Source organism: Nicotiana attenuata, unplaced genomic scaffold, assembly GCF_001879085.1.
Source record: "Nicotiana attenuata strain UT unplaced genomic scaffold, NIATTr2, whole genome shotgun sequence".
NCBI lineage: Eukaryota > Viridiplantae > Streptophyta > Magnoliopsida > Solanales > Solanaceae > Nicotiana > Nicotiana attenuata.
In genome coordinates, this window is record NW_017672550.1 from 108024 (window position 1) to 127248 (window position 19225).

Consider the following 19225-nt stretch of genomic DNA (forward strand, 5'->3'; position numbering starts at 1 on the left):
CTTGAACTTTTACAGATTCCCTCTTTATCTCTTCTTTAGCTCAGGCTTCACCAATGTCTCTCGCTAATTCATCACATATCCGTTCCATTACTTCACTTGCTTTCCTCGCTTTCAAGCTCTTTCACTGCCTTCATGAAAGATGCTTTTGTATCCGACAACTCCTTGCCAAACTTTTTTTCAAGCTCCAACTTCCGCGCCTTAACTTTCTCTCAACCTCAAGTTCATTTGCAATACGGGCTGAGATTCATGATCACATCCATACTTTATTAATATTGCCGATACTACTTTTGATAGTACTGCCAAATCAAGATCCAAACAGTATCATAATTACTAAAAGCTGGAGATCTAAGAGATGATTCATGAGAAACAAGGGCGGCTCCGTAAAATTGGTGGACTATGTCACGATCCAAAATCCACTAAGGGTCGTGGTGGCGCCGGACACCGCTGCCAGGCAAGCCAACCAAAAATACTTAATTCAATTCCAATTTTAATGATTTTGAAAGCTATGATTTTCCTTCTATTTTTCTAATAAAAGATAATCTTTACAATGTAAATGAAAGAATATTTAGAAGTGAATACAAGTTACCCAAATGATCATCCCAGAACCCGGTGTCACAAGTGCATGAGCGAATTTCTAGGAAATGAAATAAAACACAGTAACTGTCCGGAATACAAATTGGACAGAAAGTAAATACAATAATCTGAAAGAGACTATACTAGCTGCGGGCCGCCTCGATAAATACAGCTCACCTAGTCCCCGTATCATCCGCGCAGCTACGCCCAGTAGGCCACTAGAAGTACGTGTGCCTGTGCAACAAAAATGCACAGCAAGTGTAGCATGAGTACGAAAACAACGTGTACTCAGCAAGTATCCCATCTAATCTCGAAGAAGTAGAGACGAGAGGTCGACTTTGACACTTGGTAGTGGTCCAACAATAATATAGTGAAGATGTGAGGAAAATCATGGATTTACATAGCAATTATAACTCATAAAGCTGGAAAGCGGGTAAACACCTTCTCAAATAATAAGGGATTTTCAAGATTTACTTTTCATTATCTTTATCAATTTATATCGGGCCATGAAAGGCGATATCAAAATTTAAAACTCTCAGGCAAGCAATACAAGCATGCGCATATCATGCCGAGGCCGTACGGCCCGCTTCAACAGAAATATAAAATGTGCACTGCCGAGGGTCGAACGGCCCGAACCATAGATGCATCTATTACCCCGCTCGCGAACTATCCTGCGACATGGTCAACATAAAATAAACAAACACCCTGCTCGCGAATCATACATGCGACGCAGGTACGCGTAGAGATACATGCTCAACAATCAATTAAGAATTTATCGGGGAACATTTATCCAAATAAAAGTCAATTCTCTTTTAATGATTTAAGAAAAATACAGTTTATTCCCTTCAGAAATTCATTTACTAATTCGATGTGATTTAAGCAATTCAAGCCGTCAATAAGTTTATAATTTATCCAAGTATAGCATGCTTTTGGGTCCTAGACTACTCGGACAATATCATGATAGTAGCTACGCACGGACTCTCATCACCTCGTGCGTACGTAGCCCCCACAAATAGGATCACATAACCAATTAACTCACCTATGGGTACAATTCCCTCTTACAAGGTTAGAAAGGAGACTCACCTCGCTCCGAAGATCCATAACCGGCATTTCACGCTCCTCTGAAGACTTAAATCGACGCACAGTGCTCCAAAACTAGCCAATGATTATAAAAATCCATTAATACATGCTCAATTACTCATTACAATCCGATTTATAGCAAATTCCTAACCCCGATTGAAAAGTTGACAAAAATGCCCTCGGGCCCACGTGCCCGGAATCTGAAATTTTTCGAAGATAAAGTTTGCCCATGAACTCACGAACCCAAATATATGGTTTTCTCTTAATTCTATACCCAAAATCGTGGTTATATTCCAAGAATATAAATTCTAGGTTTTCCCTCAAACCCCAAGTTTTCTACAAATTTCCATGCTCAATCCATACATAATCGATGTATTTAACTCAAAATAGGTGGGAATAGCTTACCTTGTCGTTGATGATGAAAAACCCCACTTGAAGCTCTCCAAAATCGCCCATGCCAAATGAAAAATGGGAGAAGAATGGCCAAATCCCGACTTTAAAACAATTCTGCCTCCAGCTCTTTCCGCACCTGCGTTCCCTTGACCGCTCCTGCGGTTCAAATGCCGCTTCTGCGGTCCTCACCATGCTGCCCTTTTTCCGTTTCTGCGTCTTCTCCACCGCAGGTGCGGTCCCGCATCTGCAGCAAAATGACCGCATCTGCGGTCCCAGCCCTCTTCCGCCAATACCGCATCTGTGACCATAGGGCCGCTTCTGCGGTTCCGCACCTGCGGCCCAACTCTCGGAGGTGCGGTTATGACAGCAACCAGCAACTTCAGCCTTCCAAAAATTCCATTTTTTGATCCGTTAACCACCCGAAATCCACCCGAGGCCCCCGGGACCCCAACCAATCATACCAACCAGTCCCAAAACACATTACGGACTTGCTCGAGGCCTCAAATCATATCAAACTACGCTAAAATCACGAATCGACCTCCAATCCAAGCTTTATGAACTTTAGAATTTCAAACTTCAACTTTCGATGTTTAGATCTATCAAATCACGTCCGATTGACCCCAAATTTTGCACACATGTCATATTCAACATTACAGACCCACTCCAACTTTCGGAAATGACTCCAAAATGACCCATGGACCTCCGAATTTACTTCCGATCGCGCTCCCAACTCCAGAATCACCATACGGAGCTACTCCCAGCCTCGGATTCCCACACGGACATCGATAACACTGAAATGCACTTCAAGCCAAACTTATGAAATTTCTTCCAAAATGCTAACTTTCGCAATAGGCACCAAAACGCTCCCGGGTCATCCAAAACCCGATCCGGGCATACGCCCAAGTCCGAAATCATCATACGAACCTGCTGGAACCTTCAGATCCCGATTCCGAGGTCATTTACTCAAAAATCCAATCCTAGTTAATTCTTTCAACTTTAAGCTTCCGAAAGGAGAATTCTCTTTCCAAATCAACTCTGAACTTCCCGGAATTCAATTCCGACCACGCGTACAAGTCATAATACCTGAAATGAAGCTGCTCATGGCCTCAGACTGCTGAACGTCGCGCTAGAGCTCAAAGCGACCGGTCGGGTCGTTACATTCTCTCCCACTTAAACATACGTTCGTCCTCGAACGTGTTGAGAACTACACTGAGGTAGTCTGAAATCACTGTTTAGCATCTCATGCACCTTCCCGTGCTACCACAACTCAGTTGAGCACATCAGCTCGATCAATGCTGAAGATATTTCCTTTTATTCAAGCGAATAAGCCTTATAGCCCAATTCCAACATCCGAAATTCTATGCTAGACCTGTTTCCAATATGTGCTCACCGTATCAATAACTACACGCATCACCAAAACACAACTTCATACCTTAGCTGAATTCACCCCTTGCACACCACAATAACATTCTCAGGGCATAATAGTCGAAAATCCACGAATCCGATGCTCCCATTGCACCTCATGACCTACATAGGTCTTGCTCTAACTCTTACAATACCGACACGACGGATGAGATGTGCAGAAATTCATAACTACTGCCGAATCAACAATTCATGGGGTCTATGCTCCTGAAAAGAACCCTCACCTCATTCTGAACCGAATAATGGTCTTAATTTCTTAATGCACTTCACATAATCAGATTGCATTGATTCTAAATCTAATGATCTCGTCTCACCTAGTACGAACTGCTCCGACCATAATCCACCCCGGGCATGATAAAAAGCCTCATATGATGCCACAATGTGCCAATAGGCTACCAATTAGAGTGCGATACAAAAGGAAAACAAACTCTGAAAAGGAAATTCAATTGCCCCGCTCGCGAATCATACATGCGACGCGGGCACACAGCTAATATGAGCTTTCCTCAGAAAATAGGAAACAAAACACATAAAAATAGATATGGGGAACTATACTGAACATCACACTGTTGCGGCGTGCAACCCGATCCAAATAACATACCCATGGCGGCGTGCCACTCGATCCACACAACATAACCATGGCAGCGTGCCACCCGATCCAAATAACATACCCATGACGGCGTGCCACCCGATCCACACGTAGAACTCACATAAGGAGATGCACATCGAGCTAAATTGTTCATTATAATAAAATACTGAATTTCGGTCACGAGCACGCTAAGTGCATAATACCATCCCTGAGGGAACATATAGCGCTATAAGCCACGAAACTCAAGCATCACTGAGGTGCGATATACGATCTGAATCTCAAGAGCCATCCTGCCCACATAACATCATCTTTACGCGGAATCTCAACACATAAGAAATTCACCAAGCAGTCTCACAACTCATTCGACGCAATACATCACTACGTGAAACTGCTGACAACGAAATTACACCCCGACTACTCTCCCATAAGCAGCGCATTGCTGAATTGAACACATCTGACCTGATATAGAGCCCATATTCACATTAAATCCATCCACAGACCTCAAGTCGATTTCTGATTGCACCAACTAGGCTAATGACCTTTCATGGGTCCATAATAACCCCCTTTTCTCGTAACACACAAGATCAACCGTCATAACCGGAGAAATCCTCCATAGTCCACAACTCAATAAACCGAGTGCCCTCCAGGCATAAGTTCTCAAATCAATGATACCACCAAAATCTTCATACTTGGTTTAAATTCTTCAACAAATCAAGTGGCTACATGCTACACTTATACAACCTTCCCATGGGCACGCTCCCACAACCTTCCGTAACAATTAACAAGTCTGTGCATCCAAACCACCGGCCGCACCAACGCTGAAAGCGATCAAGAATCCTTAACCAGGATGCAAAGCCTTTTTCACAAAACACCGATCTCAGGCGACGCTGAAGAAAATACCAACTTACTTTAAATATCGAAACTCCTTTCCTGCTCATCCGAGCTCGTGACATCATTGTCAACACCGAACTGCAACCTTGATCTTCACTTCAAATTCCATACTACTCACTGCACCCAACATGCCACTATACAATAGAACACGCTTTTTATCATAACTCCAGAACCACTAATAGGTTAACACTTCATCATATCAAAACTTTTCACTAAACTCACTTCAGGAGAACCATAGTATCACACAGGTGAATTCTCATAACCGTAGAATATGCAAATCTCTAAGTACTGGTCTGGTCTAAGCCACCATAGCCCTTCCGGGATCCGCTTCCACATAATAAGCCATAATAGTAGAATGCTACTGAATAACATCAATTACGGCGGCCGACAAGCCTCACACGTACCGCCACAAATCACATGCATAACTTGATCGCGCTGAGGGAACTGATCTCTACCACCAACATGCCAACTCAACTATGGCTAACCAATCTATCTTCTTCCAATTTACCCTGATTGCCCTAGGAATAATAACAACTCCATTCAACACATAGCACACTCCATCCGCACTCATCCCGAGTGACCTTGAATCACGAGACCATGCTGTCTCAAATCCTACGAATCATTTCATATCTCTCAAATGCTATACCACAAGCCAACACATCATAGAAATTCTGGACCTCTTCTCATAGGCTGCTACAAAAGCTTGACTCTTAACCGTACCTATAGGCTCGAAATTATTAGGCACCATACTTTACCCTTTTTGAATCCATTAGGGCCGTTGTTGAGAGCCACCCGCTCTGACTTGGCCCCGAATATAATCAACTCCATGAATACCCTCTCGTCGAAGCACCCGACAGAATCATCTCCCTCGAAACCCGCATCTATACAAGGCATAAATCCTGAATCCTTCCCCAAATCTGAGCATGAGCCAATAAGGCCAACCGTAGCACACCTTCAACAATCCCTTTGCTCAATTACCGCTTATCTTCCTTTCCCATGGCTGGAATAACCCATCAATATGCTAATAACCAGAAACCTCATAAGTAGTTAACCATGCAACCCCATCATAGGCGGTGAGACTCTCCCACTTAGCTTGAAGCCATTATTTCACAACTCTGGAATTCACCAGGACTCTTTATTTCTTATTGATATAACTGTGCGCAATCAACCGCCAAAATTCTCGGAATCATTCGGTAAAAACCCCCTTTTTATGCTCTGAATCATCAACCACATTCGCACGACCGATCTCTTCGCTGTACATCCAATAGAATTCTTCGCAGAAGCCTCGCCAACCACGCGACCGCTAACCTGCTCACAGGAAATAACCCACCTGTGGAAATCACTTCCCGACATCTTCCAATGCTGTTGCACGGGATGCAACTATGACATCAATAACCCCTCCTGAGTCCGAGCTCACTCTCTAGCTGCACAAGTCCATTCATCCCTCGTGGACATCGCTTAAATGTGCGGCAACAACTTTCCAATTCGAAGTTATGTTGTATCCTTCTTCATTCAAGTAGCTCCTTCCCGCTATATCAAGTCTCCTGCCGCATAATGGTCCATACCTCAAATTAAACCCGTAGACCCCAAATCACCAATCACTAAAATTCCCAAATCGATCCAAACTCTCCTTAAGGCGCGTGGTCATCCTACCACAATTCCCATATGTAATTTCGCCACTCTTCCACTTTGGCGGAACTCATCCCTTTAATCGGCTACTCGACCTTTGCTTCTTATACTTGTCCTTCTAGAAATTTTAGCCACCGCCCGGCACTTCCCACATGTCTTTCCTCGTCCTTTGCTGCTCAGTTGTTGCCTTAATAAATCCATCTTTGTAGCACTTGAACCTATGAATCGCTACTAACCTTAAACCCTTCCGAAGATCACCTATCTCGAGCCGTCAACATTAGGAACACCGATTCAATCCTGCACCACCGCTCCCCGCGATATCTAACAGTTATTTCTTCAATACCGACCCGCAATATCCTGCTCCAGAGGCGAATTGTAAAAGATCGTATCACCGGCGAACTTAGTACCTTCAATAAGGACAACAACACCTCATCATAGAAGAAAACTCCACCACGCCCGCAATTACCAAGTCTTGTTACCCCATCAACCCAAACCTGAACATTCTCAGCCCGATTGCCTTTCCTCTTCCGAGAATAAAATATCGAATCTCTAGATCATGCACTGAGTAAACCTCTATTCAAGTCATTCACTGCCTCGACACGTAGGCAAACATCCTACCATCATATCAATACTGCGGAATAATCGTTCATAAGCATCATGGCAACTCGTGCCTAGCCTCAAAGCTCTCAGAAGTACCGCTACTGAGCTGAAACAATAGAATATCCTTCCACAAGGCGACGATAATAGTCCAATCAACTATACCGGGAGAAACACCCCGCACCACATTCGTAGTACCATCACAATCCTTAAATTCTCGATTTATAACCAGCGGTTCGCGTTGCGTAAGATTGAGTAGGATAGAAATAAAGGCATAAGCCTCAAAGGAATCAAATCGCACGATGAGGAATCAAGAAGGGAAGTACTCCTAACAGCCATGTAGCCTCCCGAAGATAAGTACAGACGTCTCCGTACCGATCCGCGAGACTCTACTAGACTTGCTCATGACTCGTGAGACCTAAGGGAACCTAGTGCTCTGATACCATGTTGTCACAACCCAAAATCCACTAAGGGTCGTGGTGGCGCCGGGCACCGCTATCAGGCAAGCCAACCAAAAATACTTAATTCAATTCCAATTTTATTGAAAGCTATGATTTTCCTTCGATTTTTCTAGTAAAAGATAATCTTTATAATGTAAATGAAAGAATATTTAGAAGTGAATACAAGTTACCCAAATGATCATCCCAGAACCCGGTGTCACAAGTGCATGCGAATTTCTAGGAAATGAAATAAAACACAGTAACTGTCCGGAATACAAATTGGATAGAAAGTAAATACAATAATCTGAAAGAGACTATACTAGCTGCGGGCCGCCTCGATAAATATAGCTCACCTAGTCCCCGTATCATCCGCGCTACTACGCCCAGTAGGCCACTAGAAGTACGTGTGCCTGTGCAACAAAAATGCACAGCAAGTGTAGCATGAGTACGAAAAAGCGTGTACTCAGCAAGTATCCCATCTAATCTCGAAGAAGTAGAGACGAGAGGTCGACTTTGACACTTGTTAGTGGTCCAACAATAATATAGTGAAGATGTGAGGAAAATCATGGATTTACATAGCAATTATAACTCATAAAGCTGGAAAGCAGGTAAACACCTTCTCAAATAATAAGGGATTTTCAAGATTTAATTTTTATTATCTTTATCAATTTATATCGGGCCATGAAAGGCGATATCAACATTTAAAACTCTCAGGCAAGCAATACAAGCATGCACATATCATGCCGAGGTCGTACGGCCCGCTCCAACAGAAATATAAAATGTGCACTGTCGAGGGTCGAACGGCCCGAACCATAGATGCATCTATTACCCCGGTCGCGAACTATCCTACGACGCGGTCAACATAAAATAAACAAACACCCTGCTCGCGAATCATACATGCGACGCAGGTACACGTAGAGATACATGCTCAACAGTCAATTAAGAATTTATCGGGGAATATTTATCCAAATAAAAGTCAATTCTCTTTTAATGATTTAAGAAAAATACAGTTTAATCCCTTCAGAAATACATTTACTAATTCGATGTGATCTAAGCAATTCAAGCCATCAATAAGTTTACAATTTATCCAAGTATAGCATGCTTTTGGGTCCTAGACTACTCGGACAATATCATGATAGTAGCTACGCACGGACTCTCGTCACCTCGTGCGTACGTAGCCCCCACAAATAGGAGCACATAACTAATTAACTCACCTATGGGGACAATTCCCTCTTACAAGGTTAGAAAGGAGACTCACCTCGCTCCGAAGATCCATAACCGGCATTCCACGCTCCTCCGAAGACTTAAATCGACGCACAGTGCTCCAAAACTAGCCAATGATTATACAAATCCATTAATATATGCTCAATTACTCATTACAATCCGATTTATAGCAAATTCCTAACCCCGATCGAAAAGTTGACAAAAATGCCCTCGAGCCCACGTGCCCGGAATCTGAAATTTTTTGAAGATAAAGTTTACCCATGAACTCACGAACCCAAATATATGATTTTCTCTTAATTCCATACCCAAAATCGTGGTTAAATTCCAAGAATGTAAATTCTAGGTTTTCCCTCAAACCCCAAGTTTTCTACAAATTTCCATGCTCAATCTATACATAATCGATGTATTTAACTCAAAATAGGTGGGGATAGCTTACCTTGTCGTTGATGATGAAAAACCCCACTTGAAGCTCTCCAAAATCACCCATGCCAAATGAAAAATAGGAGAAGAATGACCAAATCCCGACTTTAAAACAATTCTCTGCCTCCAGCTCTTTCCGCACCTGCGGTCCCTTGACCGCTCCTGCGGTTCCGTAGGTGCGGTTCAAATGCCGCTTCTGCGGTCCTCACCAGGCTGCCCTTTTTCCGTTTCTGCGTCTTCTCCATTGCAGGTGCGGTCCCGCATCTGCGGCAAAATGACCGCATCTGCGGTCCCAGCCCTCTTCCGCCAATACCGCATATGCGACCATAGGGCCGCTTCTGCGGTTCCGCACCTGCGGCCCAACTCTCGCAGGTGCGGTTATGACAGCAACCAGCAACTTCAGCCTTCCAAAAATTCCATTTTTTGATCCGTTAACCACCCGGAATACACCCGAGGCCCCCGGGACCCCAACCAGTCCCAAAACACATTACGAACTTGCTCGAGGCCTCAAATCGTATCAAACTACGCTAAAATCACGAATCGACCTCCAATCCAAGCTTTATGAACTTTAGAATTTCAAACTTCAACTTTCGATGTTTAAACCTATCAAATCACATCCGATTGACCCCAAATTTTGCACACAAGTCATATTCAACATTACGGACCCACTCAACTTTCGGAATCGAATTCTGACCCCGATATCAAAAAGTCCACTTCCGGTCAAACTCCTCAAAACCTTCATATTTCTATCTTTAGCCAAATGACTCCAAAATGACCCACGGACCTCCGAATTCACTTCCGATCGCGCTCCCAACTCCAGAATCACCATACGGAGCTACTCCCAGCCTCGGATTCCCAAACGGACATCGATAACACCGAAATGCACTTCAATCCAAACTTATGAAATTTCTTCCAAAATGCTAACTTCCACAATAGGCGTCAAAACGCTCCCGGATCATCCAAAATCCGATCCGGGCATACGCCCAAGTCTGAAATTATCATACGAACCTGCTGGAACCTTCAGATCCCGATTCCGAGGTCGTTTACTCAAAAATCCAATCCTAGTTAATTCTTTCAACTTTAAGTTTCAGAAAGGAGAATTCTCTTTCCAAATCAACTCTGAACTTCCCGGAATTCAGTTCCGACCACGCGTACAAGTCATAATACCTGAAATGAAGCTGCTCATGGTCTCAGACTGCTGAACGCCGCGCTAGAGCTCAAAGCGACTGGTCGGGTCGTTAGAGCCTAAAGCCAAATTTTAATATTGTAAAGATAAAATTTGAACAAAAACACCCTTAAAAATCCGAAACAATTCCAACACAGTATGTTGAAGTTCGAATTTTTTACATATGAGATTTCAATATAATGTATTAGAATTTCATAATGTGTTGGAGTTCCAACATAATAAGTTTATATGCAGTAACTCCATAACCAACATATTATGCTAATACTTTTCGTGTTTAAGCTATGGTACTTTTGTCCAGATTTTATCTCCGCATAAAATAGTGACTATTCTTCAATGACTTTGCAAATACCGGCTATTTTTCGATTCGAAAACTGGTTGGCACATGTTATTTTCACGTACAATTCCTATAAAACAAGTATGTCAGCCAAACACTTCTTGAGAGCAATGATTTTCTTTGATGAAAGATTCCCTCCTTATTCTTCTGAACAGCTTATATAGAGAAACGATTGAAGGAAGAAGTTAGAGCTCAGAAGCAGCTGTAACATACTGAATCACCCGCTAAATGGAGAAAGTGACTTTCGAATTTTACAACAGTCAACTGAAAAAATCTTTTTGCATTTTGATGATAACTTTCTACCTAAAGTCAACTGGTTAATTTTCCTTTTTAGGAAATTTTCCTTGAATGGAATGATTAGTATTCTCAGAAAATAAAGGTCAGGGGTGATTTATTCCTTGTGTTTTGTAGTTTTGCTGCTTTTCTTAAGTTTGTATGGTTAACAACAGTTTCTGGATTCACATGCTTTCTTTCTGGGGGATAACTGGGGTTTTTCTTGAATGCAGGTACTGGTTATCAGGCAAGAAACCTTCTTGTGCTGTACTTTTAAGCCTTTAACAAAATACTAATTTGTAATATAGTATTCCCCGTTCCAATTTATGTGAATCTATTTTCTTTTTTGTCCGTTCCAAAAAGAATGACTCCTTTCTATATTTGGTAACAATTTAGCTTAAACTTACAATTCTACCCTTAATGAGAAGTTTGTATAACCACACAAATACTCTGGACCCCCTTTTGACTTGTTTAGGACCACAAATTCCAAAAGTCTTCATTTTTTCTTAAACTCCATGCCCAGTCAAACAAGTTCACATAAATTGGAACGGAGGGAGTACTAGTTTTCTTTTAGATATGACTAGTTTTAGGGTACGCGCTTTGCGCGTGTACCTATATCAATAAGAATATAATTTTTAAAATTATATAAATATTACTCCCTCCGGTCCAAAATAAGTAATTTTTTGGCCTTTTTCTTGTGGTCCAAAATAAGTGATTTTTCCATATTTCAAGAATGAATTAATTATTTTTTTCCTACATTGTCCTTGAAGTAAATGGTGTTGGAATACGTGTTAGGAGTGTTTATGTGAGATAGTAAAGGTTAATATGGTCAATTCTATTGCTAATTAATGCTAAAAGGTGGATTTCTTAATTTGTGTGAAAACATCCAAAAAATCACTTATTTTGGACCGGAGGGAGTATTAAATAATGTGTTTGAGTTATTTAACTTTATCAAAGAAAAAAATATAAGTTCCTATAAATGATGAATATTAACACAGTCTATTCAATAGAGCAGTGTCTTTTAATAATTGAATAAAATGTAGTTGTATATTAAATCAAAATATATTTAGTCTATACCTTGTTTATGTCTTCTCAAATGAATTTGAGAATAGTTTTTGAAAAAAATCAATTTTTTTAAAATCTTCCAGGGCTATGTGTTTTTACTGAAAATAAAAAGAAAGTATGATAACTTGTGAAATTGAACTGATAAAATTATAGATTGGAACATAATTTAAGATGTATATATTGAATAATGACTGAGGACTTTCGTGAACAAACTTTATTCTATTATTGGATTAGCTATATTATTGAATTAGCTATATAGGATCAATATTCAACAATTTCAGACACAATTTATTTTTATTACTCAGACACAATTTTTTAAAAGACATGTAAGTTTCTTACAAAAAATTACTCATTAAGATGGAAAACACGCTAAAAAAATATAAGTTCCAAAAAGATGCAAATTATTTCAAAGTTTTCTCCTACTCAAACCATATATTATTCTCTTATCAATTTGTGTAATATTTACACACAATTAATAATTAGAATAAATATTTAATTAGGTACAAAATCTCTTAATATATGGAAACATCTAGTTAGAATTATAAGTTGCCTAATAAGAAGAATGAATATGAACATATTTCCATGGAAGTTGCCGTGATGATATATAAGGAAAAGAAATGTAATGATTCTATTTTTCCCAATAATATCTACTTTAAAGTCCTTAATATTAGGACCTCTAACATAATTCAAATAAGGAAAGACTTAATATTTAAAATTTTAGTTAGTTTTAAAGTTCTAAATATTAGAAAAATAACTAAATTACGATGTTGTCTAATGTAAAATTTATTTTTAAAGGGTAAAAAAGGCGAACAACATTTCGCTAAAGGCCTTCGTGCTTTTAATATAGTATAGATATAGATATAGATTATTATTAAAACAATATTTAAGTAATTACCAAGGGTCTCCTACATACACCTTCCTTTTAATAAAATCATAAGTTAATCATAATCTCTTCTAAAGTTTCTCTTGAAATCAAAATCAAACTTAGTACAATATGACAATATTTGAAATATTACTTTGGAATTTTAATGAACACATGGTGATAAAAAGATCAAGTTTGATGGGGAAAAATAAGTAATAGCTTGATTTACAACTGGTTTAAAAAATAACCACTGTTTCAAAAGTAATCAAAATTTTGCTACTTTTTCATGTAAAGATAACATTTGAACAAAAACGCCCTTAAAAAATTCGACAAAAATTCAGCATAATATGTTTGAGTTCGAATTTTTACACATGAGATTCCAACATAATATGTTGAAAATTTATACGCAATAGCTCCATAATCCAGCATATTATGCTAGAACTTTCCGTGTTTCAGCTATGGTACTTTTTATCAGATTTTATCTCCACATTAAATAATGATTAGTTTTCAATGACTTTGCAAATATTAGCTATTTTTCGATAACACTGGCTGGCCATGCTATTTTCACGTACAATTCCTATATAACAAGTATGTCGGAACACTTCTTCTTGAGAGTATGATTTTCTTTTATGACAGATTCCTTCTCCTTATTCTTCTGAACAGCTTATACAGTGAAACGATTTTAGGAAGAAGTCCAAGCTCGAGCCACAGCTTATACAGCTGTAACATATGGAGAAAGTGACTTTTGACTTTTACATCAGTCATCTGAAAAAATCTTTTGCATTTTGATGATAACTTCCTACCTAAATTTACACAAGTCAAAAGGTTTGCAAAAATGTGGGAAAAAGAGGGGCTTCCGCAGAATTAATACAAGATCATAAACATTTTAATACAACCAAATTCAACAGAGCTTGTAGTTTTTTCCTTTTCCTCTCCCTGGATAATCCATTTTCCTGTGAAATCCATTGCTTTTGGCTTTTTCTTTTTAGAACCATTGCATAAGTTTCTTCTTCAGCAGTCATTATATAATTAAGAGAAGCAGAACAAATGTTGGTTGACTATGATGAGCTCCAAGGGAGATCAATATAAATTGTACAGTACTAACAATCAAAGATACACTTTGATGCATTAAATGATTAAAAAGACTAAATTACATGGTGAACGTTATTCAATAATTCAAATAGCTGCTGTAGCAACATAGATATCATCAGTTATCATTTCATCACGAAATAGCAGTTTAAGATATGGAAGAACTCTTAGAAGCATGGGTATGTCTGCTAAGTTAACACTCATCATATCAAAAGCAAAGCATGTCTTGTGCATGTGTGTTTCATCCAAAACTGGAATTTTAGGGTATCTTTGACTGAAGTGAGTGAGGATGATACGATATGCTCCAGCAGAGTCCCCTACTTCAATGGCTTCCTGTGTTGTGCTATGATTTCTTGCTATGGCTTCCTCCACCATCCCATCTTCAAAGGTAGCGTGCAGTAAACACCCGAGATAAACTATAAATTTTCTTCGAGTTGAAAGTTGCAAGTGAAGAAAAGAAGATGGAGAAACCAGATCCAACTTAAGACGAGGTCAGCCATCAGAAGGTGACTCCAACAGAAAAAAACATGTAAGAGGCAGAAAAAAAGACAAGCGAAATTAAGTTTGTAGAAAGCATAACATAAAACTCGCACTGACGACATCATGAGCTATGAGGACAATTGCAATTTAAGAAGGAAAAATATTCAGAGAAACAAACTATCTATTGAATGAATACTCAATGATCCAGTAACAGGTAACTATTCCACATTTTGAAAGTCGCATCCATATTACAACATAACACAGAAAATCATTATGTTGCTTGACTTAATTTGCATAATAGTAGGTAAAATGAAAGTTTGAGATGTTGTCTAATGCTAAAATGATAACATGTGGCAACTAAAATTTTCATGATAAGCGTTAATCCAAGAGTACAGTATTGTATGTGGTAAAATACTAATATTAGGAACATAAACAATAATCTGGGACAGCCAAAAATAAACAAATAATGGAATTTGGGAAAAATACTTGTAATCAAAGGGAAAACCAAAATGACACTATAACAACTTGCCTCGTGTATGAGAACCGTTGCACCACGCGAAGCTTCAACTAGTTCTGGCCACGGCCTAGTGTCGCCAGAGTATACAATTTTCCATCCTGGTATCTTCTTCTCAGTGCTATTAGTCCTATCAGCAGCCTTCAAGACAGCCCCATATGCTTGTGGACAATGAATAACAGGAAAGCTAATCAATGCCTCCAATCCCGCTTCTCTGAGAATTTCCTTTAATGCCTTCAGATGGGAATGCAGCCCCTGCATCAACCAGACTGCCTGGCCTTTTCAAACAACTCTCCATACGGCTGCCTTTAGCAAATAAGGTAGAACCATTCTTTTGGTCAGTTGGTACACGTGCACTCTCACTCACATCTTTGTCTCCATTTGACTCAAAAGTCTTTAATGAAACTTCTGTAGTATGCCTACAATCGAGGAACTGCATATCTAGATCCTCAAGTTTTTGGTATGCATCAAGGAATCTCTTAAGCTGCCGTGGGCCCACAAAAATTAAAGGTTCATGAGGAGTTCCATTGAGCAAATCGCATCGGAGAGCAAGTATTCTTGCAAGACCAGTGTGATGATCAGCATGAATATGAGAAATCCAAATACACCTTAAACCTTTTACGGCTTCATCAGCACCTTCAATACCAAATCTGTTCAACAAGAAGAACATTATGCCCCTCAACTGAGGTTAGACAAAAACCATATGTAAATAGAAAGTTGATGTTTATGAACTTATACAATACCTTCTTTTGAGCTGTCCCAATGTTCCTTCACCACAATCTAACAGAAGACTTCCCTTCTCTTGTTACACCTTCCAAACAACTAGGTAATGCAGTTTCATGGAACCAGGGCTCTTTGATCATAACTCTGTTAGCCTGGATAGTTGCACTGCCTCCATTTGTAACATTGCTGCCATGCAACTTTTGGCAATGTGTTCAAGCATCTAAGATTTCATGAATTTCTGATATTAACTCTTGAATGATTTTTGATCGAGAAGTAATTTCAGGAATACCAGATCTGTCTAACCCAAGCTGCATATATGAGCCATTTTGTCGAACTATAGTAAAGTTGCCACCTAATATTGTTGCAAATACAACAACGCTAGCTTTGAAGGTTCTTGATGAAACTAAATAATTTTTTAGCAATGCAACTCTTTTCCCTGGAATCATATTCAGTTAGCCTATAATCTAATTTCTAAAAGATAATCAATATCCACATCAGAATTCCCACCATCCTGCAAATTCCCAGGTACCATAAGTGAGTGATTTTTACATACCAGAAACTAGGAGAAGCATTTCAGCATGATTTCAGATGAACAATTATAGTCTAAATGCTTAACATTTGAACCGCTAGTTACTACATAGATACTCATGGAAAGAATAAACCAAGAGAAGCATCTTCAGCTTGATTTGAGTATCACAATCAAACCTCAAAAAGCACACTAAAGAATGAAGATAGAGAAGAAAACAATGAAGTTCTTATATAAAGGACAATAAAGACATCTCAATAATAAAGCTATCTAAAAGCATCACCTACCTCGCTGCACACTAAACAAGTTTTTCAGAAATAGGGGAAGCATAGCTTCAACAAGTAGAAGCTTATTGGCGAGCTTCAAAGAAAGAAGTTAGTTTGTTAAACTCATTAATTGTACTTCACTTTGCTTACGATGACAACTAGAGGATGGGTTGGCAGTGAAGCAGCAAGTGAGCCGCAAGTACCTACTCCTATCAAAATAAAAGGCATCATAGGAAATTGAGGTGTTGGGAATTACTAACAGAAAACCAAAATGTCCTTTGTTTTGCACTATTGGGATTAATATATGCTGGTTTTTATTTGTTTTGGTTTATGAAAGAAATCTTGGCTAGTTTCTGTTTAAATATGCATTATTATCTGATAGGTCACGCTAGAATGACTATTTCCCTTCACTAACCTGCGCTGCTGTTATCTGCAAATTCTAAAGAGTACTCATTAATCAGCTTGCGAGTTCATTCTAGTTGTATAAACTTGAGACAAGAAGATCTCTGCTACTGTAGGATGCCAAAGCCAGGATCATTGTCATATACTAAACCAATTAACAAACCAGGGTAATAAATACATATTAGTCCCCTAATGCTCTCTTTTCTACTTTTTTTTATTTAAAAAAATTGCTATTGGCTGTTTTCTAAGACCATAGGAACAGCCAATAGCTATATACTTGAGCAAAATGAATGAGCAAGGAGTACAAGTGAAACAACATACCCTTGCCGATACTACTTTTGGTAGTACTGCCAAATCAAGATCCAAACAGTATCACAATTACTAAAAGCTGGAGATGTAAGAGATGATTAATGAGAGTACTAAGTGCATTCTGGCTGTTGCTGTTGCTCCTCAACAGAGATGGTTACTCAAATTTCTTCTCAATAACTTACCATTGATCTCCACAATTGCAGCTTCCATTCAAGAACCTGTGGTATCTGTTAACATCCCGCACTATAATCTCTCTCTCAATAAGTCTACTAATATACTTAAATGCCTCGTGACAATCCCTGCAAATTCTCAAATTCTTCACAATCCGCAAAGCTTTCCCAGGTGGTGTTGTCCCATTCAACAACCCAAATGCCAATGCCAACTTCTCACTGTGATACCAAAGTGCTTTCTTCTTTTCCTTCTCTTCTACTTCATGCAACATTTCAGCCCATACGGGCACATAACCCAATTTCTCAATCTCTTCCATTAAGTCTGCTAACTTAGCATAAATCTCATCAGCCCTCTCGTGTCTCCTATCACCCGCTAAAAACACATGAACCTCTCCATGGGTTTCAATCCAACTCTTCCCACCTTCCTTCCTCACTTTCTTATCCTTCATTCTCTTCCACACCTCCCTCACCTCATCCCACCTCCCTGCACTCGCATATGCATTTGCCAAAATCACATAAGCCGAATCATCCATTGGGTTAATGTGCAACAACCTATCACTCATCCTCCACGCAATATCCATATTCACGTGATAGGCACATTTAGACAATAATACTCGCCATAAAGCTGCATCCGGCTTAAAAGGCATTGATAAAGCAATCCGCTCTGCCTCCTCCAGACGCCCTGCTTTCCCCAATGCACCTACCAAACACGTATAGTGCTCGAGACATGGCTCCAAGCTATACTCTTCCGTCATCCTCCTGAACCATATCTCAGTCTCTTCAACTAAACCTGCATTGTAAAATGCTGTCAAGATAGCTAAGAAACTGTACTCATCCGGCACCATTCCTCGTTCTTCCATCAAAGTGAAAAGTTCTATGACATTGCCGTGTTCACCTTGTTGAGCATGCCCTGCCATCATTGCGTTCCACCCAACAATATTGAGTTCCATTTCTAGCTCATCAAACACTCCACGAGCGTTCCCCAAAAGCCCACATTTCCCATACCCATCAATCAATGCACTGCCTACAATAACATTCAAATTAAGTCCCGTTACCATCGCGTGCCCATGAATAATCCTACATTGCTCAAGCATAGCCACATCAGATGCTGCCCGCAGAGTACTAGAAACACTAACCATAGTAGATGCCACACCACTTCTCCTCATTTCAACAAAACACGACAAAGCATCCATAGGCTTAGAGTTCCGAGCAAGCCCAACAATAACGGACGAGAAACAAACCTCATCTCTGACAGACATTTCATCGAACACCCTTTTCGCATTACCTGACAACCCAGTTTTAAAGTACAACGACACAAGAGCTGACGCCGTAAACGGCTCTGAAGAGAAACCCAATTTGATAGCAAGGGAATGGAGTTGTAGCCCGAAGGTGAGAGCAGGAAGAGAGGCGCAAGTTTTGAGAAGGGAGGTTAAAGTATGGCCATTGGGGAGGATTTGACGGCGGATCATGGAAATAAAATGACGAAAGGCGGAGAGTGGGGAATTGGAGAATGCGGATGTGAGAAGCGCTGTAAATGAAACGACATTGGGTGATGGGATTGACTGGAAAACACGGACGGCGTGTGAAGGGAGATTGGATTTGGAGTAGAGAGTGATGAGGTTGTTGAGGACTGCACGGTTGGCTTTCGCCGCGCCTGTTGTGATGGCGCGTGCATGTGTACACCGTGGGTCTATTGTTGAGTCCATTTGATTTGCTCGCTAACCAGCTGAATTACTTTGAACTACTACGATATACAAGGGCGGCTCTAGGG

The 19225-nt window shown here is 39.9% G+C and overlaps 1 protein-coding gene across 3 annotated transcripts; it reads right to left on the minus strand.

Moving 5' to 3' along the window:
• Positions 1 to 15617: 15617 nt before the first annotated feature.
• On the minus strand, positions 15618 to 19225 carry LOC109213637 (putative pentatricopeptide repeat-containing protein At5g52630). Of its 3 annotated transcripts, none has more exons than XM_019377453.1 (3): positions 17467 to 19225; positions 15802 to 16292; positions 15618 to 15708 (listed from the first exon to the last, which is right to left on the minus strand). In XM_019377453.1, exons 1-2 carry the CDS (start codon positions 19158 to 19160, stop codon positions 16253 to 16255), a joined length of 1734 nt encoding a protein of 577 aa, XP_019232998.1. In that variant the 5' UTR covers positions 19161 to 19225; the 3' UTR covers positions 15618 to 15708; positions 15802 to 16252. The 3 variants fall into 3 exon arrangements, with proteins under 3 accessions (XP_019232998.1, XP_019233001.1, XP_019233000.1); XM_019377456.1 differs by having other exon boundaries at positions 15802 to 16001; positions 17297 to 19225; XM_019377455.1 differs by having other exon boundaries at positions 17297 to 19225.

Coding starts and splice junctions, on each gene's coding strand:
- LOC109213637 (XM_019377453.1), bottom strand. CDS start 19,160: ATGGACTCAACAATAGACCCACGGTGTACACATGCACGCGCCATCACA. Junction 16,293..17,466: donor TGCAATTGTGGAGATCAATG/GTAAGTTATTGA, acceptor GGGAATTTGCAG/GATGGTGGGAATTCTGATGT.